This window comes from Elgaria multicarinata, chromosome 20 (genome assembly GCF_023053635.1).
Source record: "Elgaria multicarinata webbii isolate HBS135686 ecotype San Diego chromosome 20, rElgMul1.1.pri, whole genome shotgun sequence".
NCBI lineage: Eukaryota > Metazoa > Chordata > Lepidosauria > Squamata > Anguidae > Elgaria > Elgaria multicarinata.
Window position 1 is genome coordinate 2,550,344 of NC_086190.1, and position 20,987 is coordinate 2,571,330.

Here is a 20,987-nt window from a genome sequence, read left to right on the forward strand (position 1 = left end):
AACCTACTGCCCTCCACTGCCGGCATCCCCACATCACAAAAAAGTAGAGAACAAAGGAACAAAATAGTATCCGTACCGCTACGGAGTGCCCAAAGGGTAAAATTTAGCTTGTTTATAAGCAACGTCTGGCATTTTACAGCTCAGTAGCTGCTACGGAGCCTTGAAAAGGTCAAATTTAGCTTGCAAACAAGCAACATTTGAACTTTTCAGCACTCCGTAGTGCTATGGATGCAATTCTAAAATGAATAAATAAATAAATTAACAGACTGTGGCCTGCAAGGGATGAAAACGATTCCCAGATGCCCCAAAGGTGTCCATCCTTGATTTAGATGGTCATCTCCTCAGGAAACTGACGTTCCCCCAGTGCTGGGTGTATACTCTGCGCTAGAAATTTAAAATAAGCTGAATTCAGGAGAAATGACGCGGCCGACGCCGGTGGTGGGTTGTAAGTGTCTTTCGCTCTCTTTTGTCCTCAGTGTCCACCGTTGAAAGGGAAAGTTCAGCGGATCCTCCACTGGGTTTGGACGGAGCCCCCAGCCCCGCTTGCGGCCGTCATGACCGCAGCAGAACCCGAGTTGGCAGCCCCTCCCCCCAAGTCTCTGGAAGGGATCCCCGAGCGAGAATTCTTTGTGAAATGGGCCGGGCTCTCTTACTGGCATTGCGCTTGGGTCAAAGAACTGCAGGTGAGTGGGCGGGCCCCGTGGGTGAGGAGGCGGGAGGTGGGGTTGAGCGAGAGCCAATGGCGTTGAGCGCGCTCTCTCTGTGCGGTGGCCTCTTCCAGTTGGAGCTCTACCACACTGTGATGTACCGCAACTACCAAAGAAAGAACGACATGGATGACCCGCCGGCTTTCGACTATGGCTCTGGCGACGAGGACAGCAAGATCGAGAAGAGGAAGAACAAAGACCCCCAGTATGCCAAGATGGAAGAGAAGTTTTATCGCTACGGGATCAAGCCGGAATGGATGATGATCCATCGGATACTCAACCACAGGTGAGGGCGGGTCCACGTCACGCCTTTATACGGGATTCCCGCCACAGATGCGGCTGTGGTCACTACTTTGGGTGGCTTAAAAAACCCAAAATGGCTGCCTGGGGCACCAGCAAGCACCAAGCGCAGCTCAACGTGCAACATGGTGCGCGCTCTGTGTGCGTCACAGGCGTGCGCAGCCTATTCCATTAGGGTGTGCACCCAGGGAATTTTATTTTCTATTTTTTAAAAAAGGTGAACATTTATTGAATTCTCAGTCATAAAGGACATTATTTTTATTCATTTATCTATTAAAACTTGTAGACACTGGTGCCCTACTCTGCATTTGGCTTGCCTGACCACAAGAAGGCCACTGCAGGTGGGAGGGGGTGTAAATGAGGAGAAATGGCCCCCTCAATTTGGTGCTTATTCCTTGAGACATCCTTAGGGTGTGCCTGGGCTCACCTGCCACACCCTTTGCGCACGCCTATAGTGTGTGTGTGTGGATGCGACAACTTTATGGCAAAGTTATGATAAAACCCGTCGGGTCTTCTGCTTCCCAGCTTTGACAAGAAGGGAGAGGTTCATTATCTGATCAAGTGGAAAGACTTGTCGTATGACCAGTGCACCTGGGAGATGGACGAGATCGACATTCCGTACTACGAAAACTTCAAGCAGCTCTACTGGAACCACAGGTCAGCATTTCTTTATTTAAAGCATTTTTTATCAGCACCCTGAGTGGTTCACATGCCGTCAGTAAAGCAGGACTCTCGCGGCCTGCAGGCTTACAATCTAAAAAGGCATGACACCCAAGGAAGAAGCGGTGGGGAGGGAGAAGGAAAAAAAATTAAGTAGGCTGACTGTCCTACTTCCCCTCTGATCTCCTTCTGTACTTAAGATGTTGCTTCAAACAGTGTCTGGGGGTCTGCTGGTGGGTGGACAAGTTTAAGCAAGTTTAAATGGGGCAAGGAATAAAAGGAGCGTGATAATCGGAGTCTACTACCAACCACCCAATCAAGGGGAAGACGAGGATGAAACTTTTGATAAGCAAAATGCCACTATTCAAGAAAATGCGATGTTGTAGTAATGGGGGACTTCAATTACCCCGATACCTGTTGGGAGACAAATTCTGCCAAAAGTGTCCCCTCCAAGAAATTCCTGACATGTGTGGCTGATAACTTTCTCCTACAGAAAATGGGAGGAAGGAACTAGAGGATCGGCAATCCTTGACTTTATACTCTCCCACCCTATCGGCCTTCAAGAGGCAGCTGGACAACCATCTGTAAGATATGCTTTAGGGTGGATTCCTGCATTGAGCAGGGGGTTAGACTTGATGGCCTTATAGGCCCGTTCCAACTCTATTATTCTACAATTTTATAAGCAATCAGCAGAGTAGAGCTTCATTTTAAAACATCAAGGGGAAGACAGACATAAAGTTTACAGAGTACTGTGGGGCATTTTGGTAGAAAGCTCCTTATAACCCAGTGTGTCTTTTTCTCCCCAAGGGTCAGCCCTGTTGAGGGGCGGGGCGGGGCGGGGTGGGGTCAATTCTAAAAAATGCATAGCAGAAGCTGGCTGAGGGTCTTGCTAATTGGTTGGGCTGTGATTTAAAATTTCCCCGTATTTTAGCGTTTTATCATCCTAGCCTTTTAGCTACGCTGTGTCAAACCTGTATTTTAAATCTCTGTATTACTGCTGCTTTGTACTCTGGTTGTACTTTTATATTACGGGGTTTTATATTGTGGTTTTAAGCTTCCATATTTTAGATTTTACGCCGCGTCTTATGTTTTTAATTTTTGCAAATTGCCCGGAGAGCTTTGGCTGTGGGGCAGTATAGAAATGAAATAAAATGAAATAAAATAAAATAAAATACAGCATGATCGGGAAGGCAGGGGCTGAGTCCTCCTCATTTCTCCTGCTGCCCCCAATATCGCTTTCCTCAGCTGCTTTCTGGGGGACAGTTTGGAAAGGAAGATTTAGCCCCCTCCTTCTGTCTGTGCCTGCTGCACGCTGAGTGAGCTTGTTGCCAATGGCCGTGGGAGTTGCAGTCCATCACTCCACATCTGGAGAGCATTGGGTGTGTTTTATTTATTTGTATATGACATTTCTATACTGCCCAATAGCTGACACTCTCTGGGCGGCTCACCCCCAAAACTGAAACCCGCGAGGTTGCGAAAGGCTGGGCTGAAACACTGTTTATTCCACGTTCCCATCCCGTGAATATCTTCTTCTTTTTCTCATTTTGGGCTCGCTTGTTTGGGCCCCACAGGGAGATGATGCTAGGAGAAGAAAACAGCCAGGTCTCCAAACGGCTGAGCAAGAAGGGAAAGAAACCCAACGATGAGAAATTGGAGAGGCCTCCGGAGACGCCGCTTGTGGATGTACGGTTGGGGCGAGGACAGAAGCGCTTAAAAAGAAAGACAGACCTGGCTTCTGCACTCTGCTTAAAGTCTTTACTCTGCTGAAAAGTTCCAGAATTTCCCCTGTTCTTTCATACTGGGACTGTTCAGAAGACACCTTAAACCATGGCTTTAACCATGGTGGTTAAGCTAGAAAGCCGGGCTGTGTTCAGAAGACACCCTAAACCATGGCTTTAACCATGGTGAATAAAGAGCCTTATTCACTGTGCTTAAAGCCATGGTTTAAGGTGCTTTCTGAACACGGCCTGGCTTTCTGGCTTAACCACCATGGTTAAAGCCATGGTTTAAGGTGTCTTCTGAACACGGCCTGACTTTCTGGCTTAACCACCGTGCTTAAAGCCATGGTTTAAGGTGTCTTCTGAACACGGCCTGGCTTTCTGGCTTAACCACCGTGCTTAAAGCCATGGTTTAAGGTGTCTTCTGAACACGGCCTGGCTTTCTGGCTTAACCACCGTGCTTAAAGCCATGGTTTAAGGTGTCTTCTGAACACGGCTTGACTTTCTGACTTAACCACCATGGTTAAAGCCATGGTTTAAGGTGTCTTCTGAACACGGCTTGGCTTTCTGACTTAATCACTTCATTGGCCTTGTTTTAAAAAGGGTGCTGAGTCAATGAAAAATGACTTTTACAGGCTGCCAGCTTGAATAATGCATTTTCTTTCATTTGCAGCCGACGGTAAAATTTGATAAGCAACCCTGGTACATCGATACCACTGGTGGAACGCTGCATCCCTACCAGCTGGAAGGGCTCAACTGGCTGCGGTTTTCCTGGGCGCAGGGAACGGACACGATCCTCGCCGACGAGATGGGTCTGGGCAAGACGGTCCAGACCATTGTGTATCTTTACTCCCTTTACAAAGAGGTACGCCTCTGGCGTTTCCTGGGGCCGGTCTTGACATACCCAGCATCCTTTGCAAGCGCGTTCCTTGCAGGACACGTGGCACCCCTGCAACACCTCTTTATCCCAACAGGGCCACTCCAAAGGTCCGTATCTGGTCAGCGCTCCCCTTTCCACCATCATCAACTGGGAACGGGAGTTCGAGATGTGGGCGCCCGACTTCTACGTGGTCACGTACACAGGGGACAAGGAGAGCCGGTCAGTGATCCGCGACAATGAGTTCTCCTTCGAGGACAATGCCATCCGGAGCGGGAGGAAAGTTTTCCGGATGAAGGTAAATCTTGGCTGGCTAGGACAGAGGGACCTGGGTGGCTTCTTGAACGTTTGGCGTTGCCTTGAAGTGAATCGGAACGTTGCTCGTAACTGAAATACCCATTTTATGGGCCAAACCCAATTCCTTACCCCCACCCTCCCAGCTTCCACCCTTTCTGTCGTTAAAGAACTCATCTTGTTCCAGGTGTCCTGATTCCAAGGCAGCTGCCATGCAATCCAGAAAGCTTTATTCTGTAAATTGACACTGGAAGGGGGTGTGAATGCTAAAAGCTATCCTCTCTAAACTTAATTAGCTTAACAAAGCAAGGCAGTTGCCTACCAACTAAATGGACAGTTTCCCGCAGTGCCCGACAGGCTTTTATTGAACTCCTCCTTCAGGGAGGGTCTTCAAGTTGTAACCTCTGGTGACTGGCTAACCTAGCAGACCGCCTCCCACCTCTTCTCAGCTCCACCCCCTTGACCCTGCGGCAGACCCTGGGACCTGACAAGTCTGATGTTCCCTCCCCCTCCGACAAAGACTGAGTCCCCAGGGATGGGGTGGATGATCTCTGAGCTTGGGCGTCCTGACCAAGAAGCTCCTGAGAAGATTCCTCCTTGATTCCTGGAGCGTCTTGGAGAATTTCCTCCTCCACTTCCTGTCTTGGCTGGTCTTCTTCTTCTTCTTCTTCTTCTTCTTCTTCTTCTTCTTCTTCTTCTTCTTCTTCTTCCTCCTCCGTGTTTGATCCAAGCTCCGAAATCCAGTCCCCCACACTAGGGAGAATGAGCTTGATCCTAATAGGATTGCTTGCATGTCTCCTATACTATTTCTGCCGTATGCCTGACGGGCATCTCTGTGTTTTGTCCTGTAAGACATATAGCAGCTGACTGGGGTGGTGGGGGCCTCTATGGAATTTGGATGAGGAAAACAGGCCAGGCCCCTGGCCTTTGGCCTTTTTAAAAGTGCAGTGCCCAGGATTGAACTCAGGACCCTCTGGAGGCAAAGGAGGTGGCTTTCCTGCTGCTGAGATCATCTCTTTGTTTCCTCTAGAAAGAAGCTCAGATCAAATTCCACGTCCTGCTCACGTCCTATGAGCTCATCACGATTGACCAGGCCATCCTGGGCTCCATCGAATGGGCGTGTCTGGTAGTGGATGAGGCCCACCGGCTGAAAAACAACCAGTCCAAAGTAGGTGCCTCTTTTCAGGCTGGGCGGGAGGAATTTGCAACGGGAAATGAACGCATTCCGCGTCTCTTGAGTTCTTGATTGCCAAGGCGTGCGCTTCTCTGAATTAAAACAGGAGGCAGCGCTTTGCTCTTGTGCGAGGGAAAAGAACGGTTTTGCAATGTGGAAGAGAGACAGTTGGGAGTGCCATCAGGTTTTTTCTTTTGAATAAATGAATAGTTTATTTGTTTGTAGCACAAAGACCATTACAAAATACAGAATTGCTCACATATAGCAACACACATTATTTAAAATATTCAAAATATTTGAGGTACAATCCTTTCTCAACCAAGGAGTCAGTCAGTGGGTCACTCTAGGGGTGCTCCATTTGTCTGCAGCACCCACCCTTTGCTATCACGATGGTGACATACATGCCAAAGTCACAAGGATAATTTCAGTGATTACATTATAACCTAAAATGCTTGCAGTCAATATCTGGCACTATCAGATAGGTGGGATCTCTGATGATAGTTTATACAAAACTATTAAATCAAATGGTCTCCCTTACAATCTATGCAGACTTTGTTTAGAAAGTTATTTCTGATTTTTTGGGCTGCAGCCGCAAACTTTGCTACCTTAATTGCGATTGCTTTGCTATGGTCCGCCAGCAGATCGCAGATAATGTCTCTAGTGTGCCAACCCGCTCTTGCTAACAATAGTTCCTTTAGAAAACGCTCCCTGATTTCTTTGTACAGAGGGCAACGCAGAAGATAATGCGCTAGGTCTTCGATCTCCCCCGAGCCACAAAAACAGATCCGCTGGGCATGGGGGACTTTTTTATACTTCCCCTCCAAGAAAGCAGAGGGCATTGTCTGAAAACGAAGGGCAGTAAAGGCCTTTCTTAGGGCAGGAAACGACAGGTCAAGCAAATATTGTGCAAAGTACTGTTCTTTCTTAATAAGACTAAACCATGGAGAGAATGCCTGTAATTGACTAGCTATTGCGTTTCCTTGGGCATCAGCCTCATAGATTCTATCTCCAATACTGCTTTTGTTATTAGCTAGCAGTTCCTGCACCTCCTTGGCATAGAGCTGGGACAAAGTTAACCAGTTATGTGCCCATCCACCCTTTTTCAACTGTTCATTGAAACATTGTTTAGCTAAGTTATTTTCATCTAGAGTCATTAACTTTTTCCCATAAAGTATAATACTCTTGTGGATTCTTGACTTGAAGGAGGGCAAATCCACCTCCATTCTTAATAAGGCAGCAGGAACCCCTACTGGAAGAGCTAACAATTCCTTCAACACCATGTTCTGTACGGTCTCTACTGATGAAACAGAGTCTTGACCCCATAATTCCGCCCCATACAGGTTTTAAAGAATGCAGAAGCAGAACACTGACTCATGTAGAGGTGCAACTGGTCCTCTCTGCATCCAGTGTGATTGAACGATCCAATCCCAGCTAGGGATGGGGGGAAAGGGGTGCCTGGAGCTCACTGAAATTCTCTGAACTTCAAAGCTCAGTTTGGAGCACTTCCGTTTTCATTTGAGATCTGTTTTTTTCAGTTTGCTCGAATAGGGAAAAGTGCATTTCCCCAATTTTTAGCATTTTCAGAAAGTGGTGCATTTTTCAGGGCTTGCAGATTTTGAGAAAGTGATGCATTTTTCAGGTAAGCAGTTTGTGAATGCAAATGCAACTTCAGGAATTTGTGAACAGTTTTAGGAAATGCGTTCTCCCGTTTGTGTTCACGTTCGGGATTGCCAATAGGGCATTTTTGAGTGATTTATTTATTTATTAAATTCATATACCGCCCCGTAACCAAAGCTCTCTGGGCGGTTTACAAAAGTTAAAAACAGTGATCATTAAAAAGTATACAAAATTTTAAACCATCAAAAATATAAAAACCACAGTATAAAACAACAGTATCCATTTAAACAACAACAGTTCTGGGGTCCATTAAAAACAAACAAACTCAGCATACGTTGTTAAATGCTGTTAAATGCCTGGGAGAAGAGAAAAGTCTTGACCTGGCACTGAAAAGATAACAATGTTGGCGCCAGGCGAGCCTCATCGGGAAGATCATTCCACAGTCGGGGGGCCACCACTGAGAAGGCCCTCTCCCTTGTTGCCGTCCTCCAAGCTTCCCTTGGAGTAGGCACTCGGAGGAGGACCTTAGATGTTGAGCGCAGTGTACAGGTAGGTTCATGTCGGGATTTTGTGAACGGAAACGAAATGCTCAATGCATTCCTAAATTCACAACCTCAGAATTCTTTGCCCCCCCCCCTCCAGGGTCAAAATCTGATTCCAGTTAAGCGGAGGGCAGCTGCAGGAAAGGAAAGAGGTCAAGGCAACGACGGAATGCAGCCAGCCATTTATTCCTTTTTTATTTATTTACAACATTCCTGCAGTGCCTCTCAAGGTGAAGCCTACCCCAGGCAGTTCCCAAAGCCAACATTTTAAAACACTAAGATATAAAACAGAATCGATTAAAGCAACAATAACAGCGATATCAAACATGGAGAACCACCGCAGTAATCAACATTATAATAATGGCCCTCTGCTCATTTAAAATCAGCCTGGAACAACCAAGTGTGCAATGCCTGTTTCAAAACAGTCAGGGAAGGAGCAATGCACACATCCCGTGGTATGGCATTCCATAACGATGGGGCCACCACAAAAAGACCCTGTTTTGTGTGCCTCCCAAACTAATAGATCTTACCGGCGGGCCTGTGAGCAGAGCCTGTGTGACCGATCTTAGGTCCCCAGTGGGTTTGTCTCGATGCATTCGGTCCTTCAGATAACCTGGTCCCAAGCTGTTTTGTGAAGGCAAAAGCATGTTGTCCCTTAAAGCTTTGACACTGCCTGACCTAGTACTAGAGGTTGACGATTTAAGTCCTGGTTATGAGCTCGGCTCTCAATACGGGACGGTTTATGACCCCGAGAACAAGTGACAAAGAATGTGGCGTCATTGCCTTGAGAATGTGGGGTTTTCTCCCCCACCAGCGTGGGCACATGACTCAGCCTAGAACTGATGTCACTCGTACTGAGTTCCCGTTCCTACAGGCAGAGGATGGAGGGATACTGATTTTGCTCCTGCGTAGGGCAGCTCACAGGATCAACAGTTGGTGGCATCTTGTAGTGACCAGAACTGAGGATTCTGTCATGACCAGCCTGCCCAGGTGCATTAAGATGAGCGGTTTCATTTCAACATTGTTTCCCTTCTTTCCTCCTGCCCAAAGTTCTTTCGGGTACTCAACAGCTACAAAATCGACTACAAGCTGCTCCTGACTGGGACGCCCCTTCAGAACAACCTTGAGGAGCTCTTCCACCTGCTCAACTTCCTTACGCCGGAGAGGTTCAAGTGAGTATCGGAGTCCTTCCATTGAATCATAGAATCATAGAATCATAGAATCGCAGAGTTGGAAGGGGCCTACAAGGCCATCGAGTCCAACCCCCTGCTCAGTGCAGGAATCCACCCTAAAGCATCCCTGACAGGTGGTTGTCCAGCTGCCTCTTGAAGGCCTCTAGTGTGGGAGAGCCCACAACCTCCCTAGGTAGCTGATTCCATTGTCGTACTGCTCTAACAGTCAGGAAGTTTTTCCTGATGTCCAGCCAGAATCTGGCTTCCTTTAACTTGAGCCCATTATTCCATGTCCTGCACTCTGGGAGGATCGAGAGTGCCTCTCCCATGCACCAAAGCAAGGTCCAGGGAACGATCAAGCAGCCTCCCATCCATACAGATGCCAACATCTGGCGCTGCTTTCCCCTGACTTGGTCTGTTGGTCCTTCTATTCCAGTATAGCCTACTCTGTTCAGCAGCAACTCATGAAAGGCTGAAGCAAGGGGCTTCCCTAGCCTTTATGGACCGGGGATGCTGGGATCGGAATTCTGTGTGGGCTGTGCCACTGACCGGCAGGCCCTCTTGCACATCCAGTCTGGGTGGGAGCCCTGGGGGCTGGACATGGGTGCATGGGCATGCACATCCATGCACATGATGCTGGCGGCTTCGCTGAAGTGAGGAATACAGCATCAAGAGTAGATGTTAATCAAACACATCCAGTTGTAGACACCCCAACAAGACCCTGTTTCAACACACGCATGGGATTGCGCCCTGACCTGGGAGAATAAAACACTCTTGCAACATCAGAAGCTGCCTCATACTAAGCCAAACCATCTAGCCCAGTATTGTCGACATGGACTGGCAGCCACATCTCTCTAGAGTTTCAGGCAAGATTTTTTCCAGCCCTGCCTGGAGATGGTGAAGACTGAACCGGGGGAGTCCTCCTGCATGCAAAACAGGGGCTCTGCCACTTACCCAGCACCGAAAAGACCACTGTGTAGGTGCCAGGTGAGCTTCTCTGGGGAGTTCATAACAGAGCTAGGGTGCCACCACTGAAAAGCCCCTTTCCTTAGTAGTCACCCAACACCGTTCGTTTGGTGGAGGCATCTAGAGGACAGCTTCTGTAGATGATTTCAGGGTCCAGGCAGGTATTCCTGGGAAGAGGTAACCTGGCCCCTTTCAAAGTCAATACAGGGACTTTGAATTGGGCCCGGAAACAGACCAGAGGCCAGTACAGATCACGAAACACCGGCGTAACACACCCATCAAATCCCCCCACCTTCTCTGTGCGTCTTGCAGCCCAGCTCCGCCTTAACCCACCTTTTGTCATCCCGACAGCAACCTGGAAGGCTTCCTGGAGGAGTTTGCTGACATCTCCAAGGAAGACCAGATTAAGAAACTGCACGACCTTTTGGGACCTCACATGCTCCGCCGGCTGAAGGCCGATGTCTTCAAAAACATGCCCGCCAAGACGGAGTTGATCGTACGGGTGGAGCTCAGCCAGATGCAAAAGTCAGTTCTTCCCTGGCGGGAGGTTCAGTACCAAGATATTCAAGTACAGAAACGCTTGCAAGTCGCTAATCTTTTGGCTTTGCATCACAGAATAGCATAGCTATAACAGTGGACTTCTCCACATGGGGCTTTTATCCTGCGATCGAGATTGGTTACTCACGGAAGTTTGTGGTTCCTTAACATGACACCATCACCCTCCAGGGCCTCTCCTGTGCTTTGTGACCATTTCTGTGGCTTTATTTGCAACTGGGATAAGGAGCTATTTAAAAAATGGTGGTTTGAATCAATTTGAATCTCAACGTGTAACAACTGAGTGGTGGTATAATGAAACATATAGAACTTGCAGATAAAGGAACTTCCTGGGGGGAGAAACCAACAGGGGAAGTGTGTTTAAAGGGGTGATCTTAATCCCGCAAAGAATCCAGAAGCAGAAGCCCCGATACAGTTGCTGGATAAAAAACCTGGTGTGGAGAAGCCCGAGGTGTTTAGGCTCACAGCTGCCATCTTGAACTTCTTGTAGATGGAGGTGGTGTCAGGATAATCGATTTGGTGTCCCTGCAACTCCTGGCCACATGACTGTGTCTGTGCAAAGTCCGTGCCTTTTTCAGAAGTGCCCACTTTGAGGGTGTTTTGTTTTCCCTTTTATGTCCCTGCAGGAAGTACTACAAGTTAATCCTGACGCGGAACTTCGAAGCTCTGAATTCCAAAGGTGGCGGCAACCAGGTGTCCTTGCTCAATATCATGATGGATCTGAAGAAATGCTGTAACCATCCGTACCTTTTCCCCGTGGCGGCCGTGGTAGGTCTGTTTCAATCGCAGGCATTTTGTCTCGGGGCTTCACTTCGGGCCCTGAAGGGGGGGGGAAACTGTTTTTAAAGAGATGTGGGGGAAAAAAGAAAGGAAAAAGGGTGCCCCTCTTATGTCTTGTCTGCAACCTGGTAAGTTTCTGAAAGTGGTGTGGGTGGGGTGGGGGGGTGGGGGGGTTTGGACACTCAGGTTCTTTTTTCATCCCAGCCCTCATTTTGTTCCTTTGTTTTTTGTTGATGCTGCTGCTTTTTGCGTTATAATTGATTTTTTTTAAAAAAATCTATTGTTACATTGTTCTTTATTTTTTTCCTGAACCACTGCGGGAATCTTCATGTCAGAAGGGGAAAGCGGCATATAAATCTCAAATATAAAAATAAAAAGAGGGCAATATTAATTCTTCTCCTCCTCCTTCACTGTTTTGTGATGTTTTGGTTGGTCCTAAAAGCTGTTCCCCCATGGTAGGAGGCGTCTTTATAATGCAGCCGTCACTCTCCAGATGTACAGATCGTATAAAATCCATTCTGTCCGTGTTTCATGGATTGTCAGGCGCCTTTTGCGCTGTCATCTGCCCATTGACAGAATCAGATTTTCTTTCATTTTCCAAATTTCTGCAAATATGGATTTTCACAAATGCGAATTTGCGTAAATTCGCATGTGCAAAAATGGTGAAACTTTTCCCCAGAATGAGAAAATACCCCCCAAAATGTGCATGTTCACAGTTTAGCCTATGGGGGAAATTAGCACTTTTGGCCAGGGGAGGGGTTATTTTTTTTGGCGTATTTTCCTACAGTGAAATTTGTGCGGAATTTGCAATGGTCAGAAAAATGGTCAGCAAAGTCTGTGGAATCTGCCTGACAGTGGGAAAGCAGTCTGTTATGAGATCCATCAGTCAGCTTCATAAAAATCCAAACTCATTTGGTTCCACTTCAGATTCCTAACTGTAAATCCCATCATCACCAATTGACATGGCCAGCAGTCATGTTGGCTAGGGATAATGGGAGCTCTAGTCCAATGCACATGTAGGGTACAGGAATGGGGAATGCTGTTCTCCTGGGCAGATCTCTGGAAGAAGGCCGAGTCATCCCTTCCTCACTCAGAGGCCTCGATATTCGCAGCTCTGTGCATTGCACCTTTTCAGCAGAGAAGCGCTTTCCTCCTTCGCTCACCTCCCTTCGCCTCGTCTTTAGGAAGCCCCCGTACTGCCCAACGGCTCCTACGATGGCAGTTCCCTCGTGAAATCCTCTGGGAAGCTGATGCTGCTGCAGAAGATGCTGAAGAAGCTGCGTGACGGCGGCCACCGGGTCCTCATCTTCTCCCAGGTGTGAGGACATCTGGACCGAGCGGTACCAAAATGGGGCGGAATGCAAACTCCCAAGGGGACCAGGGGGAGGAGCAAGACGGGGAAATTCAGCAGGGGTCAAAGACTCAACATTGTTCCATCTAGCCCGTTTTTAGCTAGTTTGTTAATCAGAATATCATGGGGCACCTTGTCAAAAGCTTTGCTGAAGTCAAGACATATGACGTCCACAGCATTCCCACAGTCCACAAGGGAGGTTGCCCGATCAAAAAATGAGATCAAATTAGTCTGACAGGATTTGTTCCTGACAAATCCATGTTGGCTTCTAGTGATCACCGCATTGATTTCAAGGTGTTTACAGATTGACTTCTTTATAATCTGCTCCAGAGACTGAAAGAACTGGGCATGTTTAGCCTGGAGAAGAGAAGATTGAGGGGAGACATGAGAGCACTCTTCAAATACTTGAAAGGTTGTCACACAGATGAGGGCCAGGATCTCTTCTCGATCCTCCCAGAGTGCAGGACATGGAATAACGGGCTCAAGTTAAAGGAAGCCAGATTCCGCTGGACATCAGGAAAAACTTCTTGACTGTTAGAGCAGTACGACAATGGAACCAGTTACCTAGGGAGGTGGTGGGCTCTCCCACACTAGAGGCCTTCAAGAGGCAGCTGGAAAACCATCTGTTAGGGATGCTTTAGGGTGGATTCCTGCATTGAGCAGGGGGTTGGACCCGATGGCCTTGTAGGCCCCTTCCAACTCTGCTACTCTATGATTCTATGATTCAGGGTTAAGGAGGAGCTTAAGGGCTGAGGGGGAGGAGCTTGGCGCTCCAAGAGCCAATCACCGGCGTAGCAATGCATAAGCTCATGTTGGAGTCACGGCTGTAAACCTGTGAATCAGGAAGTCCTGAGTTCAAATCTTGTTTTGCCATGATCTCATTACATCATCCAAAGCAAGCCACTGTTCCCACACCATAGCTGCATTATGGAGATAATAACACTGGCCTACCTTACTGGGCTGTAGAACGGATTACTCTAAAGCATGCTAAAATGCCATCGCACACTGCTCTGAAAAGTGGCCAGTTCTTTCTCCGTGGAAGATTTCAATAAGACTTAAGAACAGTGCATCCCCAAAACTGGGGGGTACACTTCCCTCTTACACCCCAAATATTTATGTATTCAAAGTCTTTTTATGCTGCTCCTCTGCCAAAAAGACTTCCGGAGCCGCTTACAAGCAATCAGTTCAACATGGCAGCCCTTGCTTGCTTGCAGTATAAAGAAGCATGATACACAAGGAAAGAAGGATTGGGAAGGAGAAGGAAAAAATGGAATAGTCTCCCATCATGGCTTGCCCTCTCCTTTCCCTCTGTTGCAGCCTGCCAAAACGGCTGGTGGTGGTAACAGTTGAGTGAGAAGGAGCCTTCAAGGGCAGCCCAGTATAAAAGCTGTCCATGCTCAGGAGAGGCTGTCCCTGTGTTTCTGCATGCATCAGTGTTCTTGGCACGCCCCGATTGGGAGGTCAGGGCAGTGACACTTGCAGGGTTGCAACAGGCAGCCTCCTCTGGAGGCAGAACATTGTCCAACGCCTCTGCAGAGGAGTGAATGACTCACCAAACTGCATTGCATGCAGGGGGATGTGGAGGCAGATTGGAAGAGAGCAGCTGCTCATACAGAGTTGCGGTACGCATCCTCTTCTGTGGGAGAGTAGTTTATCTTGAAAGGAGCCTTTAATTGTTTATGCGTGAGCTCACCGCCTGCCTTTATTTATTTATTTTCTTTGTGTTTGCTAGATGACAAAAATGCTTGACTTGCTGGAGGATTTCTTGGAATACGAGGGTTATAAATACGAGCGCATTGACGGCGGCATCACCGGAGGACTGAGGCAAGAAGCCATTGACAGGTTCAACGGTACTTTGCTTTAGCTTTTCCATTAAAGGCCTGAATTGTGCTCCAGGTCATGGGTTCTGGTTTTGAGGGGCTGCAATAGCAGCAGGATGGGTGGAGTGGGGAAGGCGGGAATCACTGGAAGCTTGCATGATTTGAGGTCCTTCGCTGGGTGAGCAACTGACTCACCTTTGCAAGCGTTATCAATGAAGTGTTAGTTAACTGGATAGTGGCTGTTGATTAAAGGTGCAACCCTGGGCATGTTTAGACAGAAAAAATCCTACAATCCTAAGCATGTTTAGATGGAAGAAGTCCTACAATCCTATGCATGTTTAGACGGAAGAAGTACTACAACCCAATGCATGTTTAGACAGAAAAAGATGCTTGGCTAGGGAATGCTGGCAGTTGTAGGACTTTTTTCTGTCTAAACATGCATAGGATTGCACCCTAAGCAGGTGAGAGTTAATATTTTCCAAAGGGGCAGCTGTGTTAATCCGTTGCAGGAAAAAGGACATTTGTAGACTTGCATCCAATAACTTGTGCCTCAAGAGCAGGATTCCCCAACCTGGTGCCCTCCATATGGACGACAGCTCTCATCATCCCCCAGCCAGTATGGCCCTTGGAAGAGGATGGGGTTTGTAGTCCAACCCACTGAAGGATACCTGGTTGGGAAAAGCAGCTTTCGCCCACAAAAGCGTGTGGCATAATAAATGCGTTAACCTTTAACGTCCCCAAAGTCTCTTTGCTGGATGAATTAAGGGTGCACTTACTTCATTCCCGAGGCCTTTTTGGCCTCCTGGTGTGTTACTGTTATGAAATGAAAACGTTCAAGTTTGCCTTCCTTCCTTAAAAGAAGTGGTTGCTCGTATTGATCAGAAATTGACGTAGTTCAGGTAGTGGTGGGCCACAGGCAAGGCAGAGGCCGCGTGCAGCTACAGAAGGGAGTTGGCAATTCTGCGTCTCTCTAATGCAGCCTTCCTCAACCTGGGGCGCTCCAGATGTGTTGGACTACAACTCCCAGCTGGGGCATTCTGGGAGATGCAGTCCAACACAACTGGAGTGCCTCAGGTTGAGGAAGGCTGCTCTAATGCTACAATCCCTCCTGGAGGACAGACGGGGATGACTTCCCCCTCTCCCAGCAGAGGTGGTTGGCAAAGGGGTTTCATTCAGAGACACAGCAGGCAGCCACTTCTGCAGGTGGGATGTTGGGAACCATCAGAGCTTTCCCCTTTTTTAATTGGTCCATGCTTCTTCCTGGCACGCAAGCAGCCCACCCGAGGAGTCTTCCAGCGGCCGGGTTTCCAGGGCTGTCAGTCCAAATGCATCATGCAAGCGCCCCACCCGTTCCTGCTCAACGACTTTTGGGCCGAAAAAAAGACGGGGGAAGCGGTGGGAAAACACGGGAGGTTTAGTACGTGCGAACGATGCGTTTTGGACCTCCCTTGCCTAAAATTCCCTGCATGAGGAATTAAGAATAAAAGGAGGATTGACGTCCCCTGCACTGACTCAACCTGCCATAAAAGGAGCCCACCTGGACTGTTGATAGCTGGGTTTGTGTAGCGCCTACCTGTTGCCCTGCAACAGCCCTGGACCAGGGGCTCACGTTGTCTGTCCCTCCCACGCCTGCACCTGGCCTTAACCCGTCCCCTCGTTGTCTGCTCCTGACTGACGCCACCTCCTTCTCCGTCGTCGGGAGAGCCCTTTTTGGACGCTGCTGCCTCCACGTCGTCGTGACTAACCCCGGCCCCCTTCCTGTCTCTCCCCTTGACTCTGCCATTTCTCTTGTCCTCAGCTCCCGGAGCCCAGCAGTTCTGTTTCCTGCTCTCCACCCGAGCCGGCGGTTTGGGCATCAACCTGGCAACGGCAGACACGGTCATCATTTACGATTCCGATTGGAACCCCCACAATGACATCCAGGTTAATGCCGTCATGTTGGCCGTTTGCTTTTTGGCCGTAGGACCTCAGAACCAACCCCCAGGTGGCCACGCCCCCTTCTCCCAACCTCCGAGCTTTGGGTGGATCACCGTTTTTGTGCAGTTCCCCGCACCCACTCTAAAAAAATTATGTGCAGACAGAAGAACAAAAATACAAAACAAAAGCCAGTGAGGAAAGAACACGGGATGAACTTAGAAGTGTAAACGATAGAACCGGAGTGAAATTGGGGTTGAGAGGTTTGGCCATCCCTCGGGGTTCTGGAAGCCACTGTTGAGAAGGCCCCGTGATCTCCCTGTCACCCAAGGCCTCCCGTGGCTATCTGAAAGATCAGACAGGGTTAAATGTGTCATACGTGGCTTGAGGAAAGTAGTCAAAATGTTCTAATCCAGGGCACCATGCCTGAATTGAGTGTCCGCTCTAGAACCCAGCTTAGAACCCTCTGGTTATTCTGTGGCAGGCATTCAGTGTGGTAAAGGGAGAGGTTTTGGGAAACGCTTTCCCCATCTGAAAAGTGACCAGAGCCAAGATCTTGGAGAAGCACGCGGGGGCTTGGAAATCACCAAAACAGCAACACTTTGGGGAAAATTAGGTGCATTTCCCACCTGGGAAATCCCGAGGGTTTGAGGTTTCCGATCCCTGCAGTAGCAGGTGCAGGGTTGAACACAACCTCCCTCTGAATATGGGGAGAGGGAAGAGACGTCCGCCTCTGCCGTTCCGAATCCTCTCGCCGCTCGCCCTTTTCAGGCTTTCAGCAGGGCCCACCGCATTGGGCAGAACAAGAAAGTGATGATCTACCGCTTCGTGACGCGGGCCTCCGTCGAGGAGCGCATCACCCAGGTGGCCAAGAGGAAGATGATGCTGACGCACCTGGTGGTGCGCCCCGGCCTCGGCTCCAAGTCCGGCTCCATGACGAAGCAAGAGCTGGACGACATCCTGAAGTTTGGGACGGAGGAGCTGTTCAAGGACGACGTGGAGGGTGAGGCAGGGTTGAAATCTGTGCCGTGCGCGACTCACTGGGGCTTGAATGCGTTTGTTTTCCTCTTCCCTCCCAATGGGTTTTTTCCTCTAGCGATCATGTCTATTAGGCAGCAAGCGGGCAAGCAGGAAAGGTTGTTTTTTAAATCCTTGCGCATCGCCTAGAAAAATTTAAGTGCTTTAGAAATCATAAATAAGCAATCTGCGAAGCGGCTGCATTTCTTTAGCTCAACCCAATCCTGTGCCACGCTTCTAGCTCACTCACTGCTCTTTCCTTCTTCCCAGCCATGGTTTCACAGGCCCAGCGAATTGGCCTGCCGGAGGCCGTGACGCCGTTCACCGAGGCCCCAGCATCCAAAGGTGGGACGGCGACCCCCAGCGTGAAGAAAAAGCATGGCGGCCCTCCCCCAGGTACGTGAGGCACACGTGGCATCCCGCCCTCCGTCCCTCCTTAGTCTGGGGTCCGTTCGGCCCTCTTGCTGCTTGCGGAACGAAATGCCTGCAGTGCCTTTTATCGGGGCGAGGCAGAGCGGAGAGCGGTCTAGCGTGGAGCGCGTGGCCCAATCCGGCTTCAACCACGAAAACTTGCCCCTGCCCAGACGTTTCCTCTCTTCCAATTCCGTGACCCCAGACCCATTTTGCAAACGCAACTGGTCCCTCGTTTCCCCTTACCCATCCTTTCCCTCCCCCCAGGCGACAATAAAGACGTAGAGGACAGCAGCGTGATCCATTACGATGACGCGGCCATCTCCAAACTCCTGGACCGCAACCAGGACGCCACCGACGACACGGAGCTGCAGAACATGAACGAGTATCTCAGCTCTTTTAAAGTGGCCCAGTATGTTGTGAGAGAAGAAGACGGTGTGGTAATGTGCCCAGCATCATGGATTTCCTTTGGTCTTCTGAATTGAATTGATTGATTTTTCGATGTGTCTTATATATATATATATATATATATATATTTAAAAAAACACCCCCTGGGCTCTCACGGCAGCGCGTGGCATTTCTCAGATCTATTGTGCTTCGAAAACCATCAGGACCAAAATGAAATGCTCCCATTAACCTATCGAACTTAAATGGTGGTAACCTCTGGCCACAATCGGAGTATACTTCTTTATTGGCTTGGTGCTTTGTTTTATTTCTTAAAATGTTCTAGTTTCAGGGAACCTTCTCTATGTGTGTACCAAGGAACCCCTTTTCCCATTCGCTATGGACACTCTGTGAAGCGTTCTTGCCTGTCCATAATTCGCTCAGGGGGTTGGCCAAGCCATTGCACGGGTGCAAGAGACTCCACAGTGGCTCTGCTTGAACAGAGAGAGTCTCCTTGTCATCAGGGCTGGCCTTAGGTTTGAGTGCACGTGTGTGTGTGTGTGTGTGTGTGTGTGTGTGTGTGTGTCCGCCCCACAGCAAGGTATGTTCTGGTGGGTGGCTCTCACTGGGGGCAGCTTGGCCACCTTTTAATTACCCAGAATACCCCACAGTAGCATTGGACCAGGGGCATTGTGGGTAATTAAGACACCCAGATCCAAGTGCCTGGCATGGAAGGAGCCAGGGTGAACGTCAAGTGCTGAGTCTGGCCTCGCTTAACAGTCCACCCAACACCGCCCCCCACTGGCTGCACATTTTAAGCGCCATCAGTCCTCCAGAGATTCTTCTCCACCATTACCACCGTTCTCCCTGGGGATGTGCCAAAAAGCTTCACATGTCCCCCCAAGAGCACTCCCAGAATTTTCAGTGGGGCGGAATGGGGTAGTTGAAGCCTTCAGCCAGCACAGCAAAGCATGCGGCTGTTTGACAGTCTCACAGCTGCCAATCTTTGCCCAATAGGGTGTCTTCCCCAAGGGCCTTCAAAAACTCTAAACAGCATTGCAAAGAAGTCCACAAATATTTCATGGAGGCATGGAGAAATCTCCCAGTTTTGGTCTTCCTGAGATGGTCATTATTTTTAGATCAAGCTACTTCCTACCTGTTTCCTAACAAGCTTGCCATTAAAAAAATAATCCATGCAGAAATTCATATTTTCTGTGCATTTCCCCAAATGTATGTATCTTTTGCACGTATTTTTAAACTTTTGCATTCCCCCTACAAAGTCTTTTCTTTGAAGAAATGCTGTTTTTTGCATACTTTTCTCAAATATGTGCATTTTGTAGGCACATTGCATGCACGTTTTGTGTACATTTCCCCCAAAGTGAGCTGTATTGGAATGATGGAGATGAAACTCTGTCTTGGATCACTGAAAGGCTTAAACAGGGCAAACTGAGTAGCAGGCACAATCCTATGCACATTTAGGAAGAAAATAAAGTTGTACAGACCCCAGCGATGCAATAAAATAGTTAAAAACAGTGAAAGCCCTATGAAGAGAGACTGAAAGAACTGGGCATGTTTAGCCTGGAGAAGAGAAGATTGAGGGGAGACATGATAGCACTCTTCAAATAATTAAAAGGTTATCACACAGAGGAGGGCCAGGATCTCTTCTCGATCCTCCCAGAGTGCAGGACACGGAATAACGGGCTCAAGTTAAAGGAAGCCAGATTCCGGCTGGACATCAGGAAAAACTTCTTGACTGTTAGAGCAATACGACAATGGAACCAGTTACCTAGGGAGGTTGTGGGCTCTCCCACACTAGAGGCCTTCAAGATGCAGTTGGACAGCCATCAGTCAGGGATGCTTTAAGGTGGATTCCTGCACTGAGCAGAGAGCATATTTAGTTTGGTTCTTCTGGTGAGATTCACAGAACACAGCCCTGCCTTGCTGCAAAGTGCAGTGGTTAGTGTTGTAGGCTGGGACTGGGGAGACCTGGGTTCCAATTCCTGCTCAGCCTTGAAGCTGACAGGGAGGTGCTTTGGGACAGTCACTGACTCTCAGCCCAGCCTACCTCACAGGGTTGTTGTTGGGAGGATCAAACGGACGAGGATCACGTACGCTGCCTTGGGCTCCATGGAGGGAAAAAAGAAAGGGATATACATGGAATGAATAAATAAATCCAAAGGAGAGGTGAGGGCGGGGCATTGTTCCTTGCTTTTCCAAGCCCCGGGTGGGCGGGCCTTGGGTGTGTGCAGCAACCCCTCACCCGCTGCTGCCGTTGCAGGAGGAGGTTGAGCGCGAAATCATCAAGCAGGAGGAGAACGTGGACCCTGACTACTGGGAGAAACTGCTCAGGCATCACTACGAGCAGCAGCAGGAGGACCTGGCCCGCAACCTCGGGAAAGGCAAGCGCGTCCGGAAGCAGGTCAACTACAACGACGCGTCGCAGGAGGACCAAGGTGAGGCCTTGTGTTGAAACGCTCAGCAATGTGAGCCAAAGCGGCGGAGTCCCTTCAACACCCTGAGGGCTCCGGCGCCACGTTCTGCGAACCAGGGCTTGGCGTCATGGTCAGGCACCTGCTGAGGGCCTCCTCCCTCCCCAGCAGTGGGGCCCACTGGCCACCTTGGACTCGCTCCTCCGCTGCTCCATTGCAACCTGCCGCTTGCTCTGGCCCAGGCGCTGGTGGTGATGAGAAGGAGGGGCAGCAGACACCACGGCCTGCTGGCTCCCTGC

At 49.1% G+C, this 20,987-nt stretch overlaps 1 protein-coding gene across 1 annotated transcript in view; it reads left to right on the top strand.

The window, feature by feature from the left end:
• The window catches only part of CHD5 (chromodomain helicase DNA binding protein 5), a 79,681-nt gene that overhangs the window by 30,654 nt on the left and 28,040 nt on the right, over window positions 1-20,987 (top strand). The window contains exons 10-26 of the mRNA XM_063145371.1: window positions 477-683; window positions 782-993; window positions 1,533-1,664; window positions 3,239-3,350; window positions 4,059-4,250; window positions 4,360-4,560; window positions 5,587-5,724; window positions 8,940-9,061; window positions 10,379-10,552; window positions 11,209-11,350; window positions 12,547-12,678; window positions 14,446-14,563; window positions 16,332-16,456; window positions 17,219-17,450; window positions 17,735-17,860; window positions 18,143-18,315; window positions 20,538-20,712. Of these exons, the coding sequence (XP_063001441.1) occupies window positions 477-683; window positions 782-993; window positions 1,533-1,664; window positions 3,239-3,350; window positions 4,059-4,250; window positions 4,360-4,560; window positions 5,587-5,724; window positions 8,940-9,061; window positions 10,379-10,552; window positions 11,209-11,350; window positions 12,547-12,678; window positions 14,446-14,563; window positions 16,332-16,456; window positions 17,219-17,450; window positions 17,735-17,860; window positions 18,143-18,315; window positions 20,538-20,712 (2,713 nt within the window). The remainder of the gene's footprint in view (window positions 1-476; window positions 684-781; window positions 994-1,532; window positions 1,665-3,238; window positions 3,351-4,058; window positions 4,251-4,359; window positions 4,561-5,586; window positions 5,725-8,939; window positions 9,062-10,378; window positions 10,553-11,208; window positions 11,351-12,546; window positions 12,679-14,445; window positions 14,564-16,331; window positions 16,457-17,218; window positions 17,451-17,734; window positions 17,861-18,142; window positions 18,316-20,537; window positions 20,713-20,987) is intronic.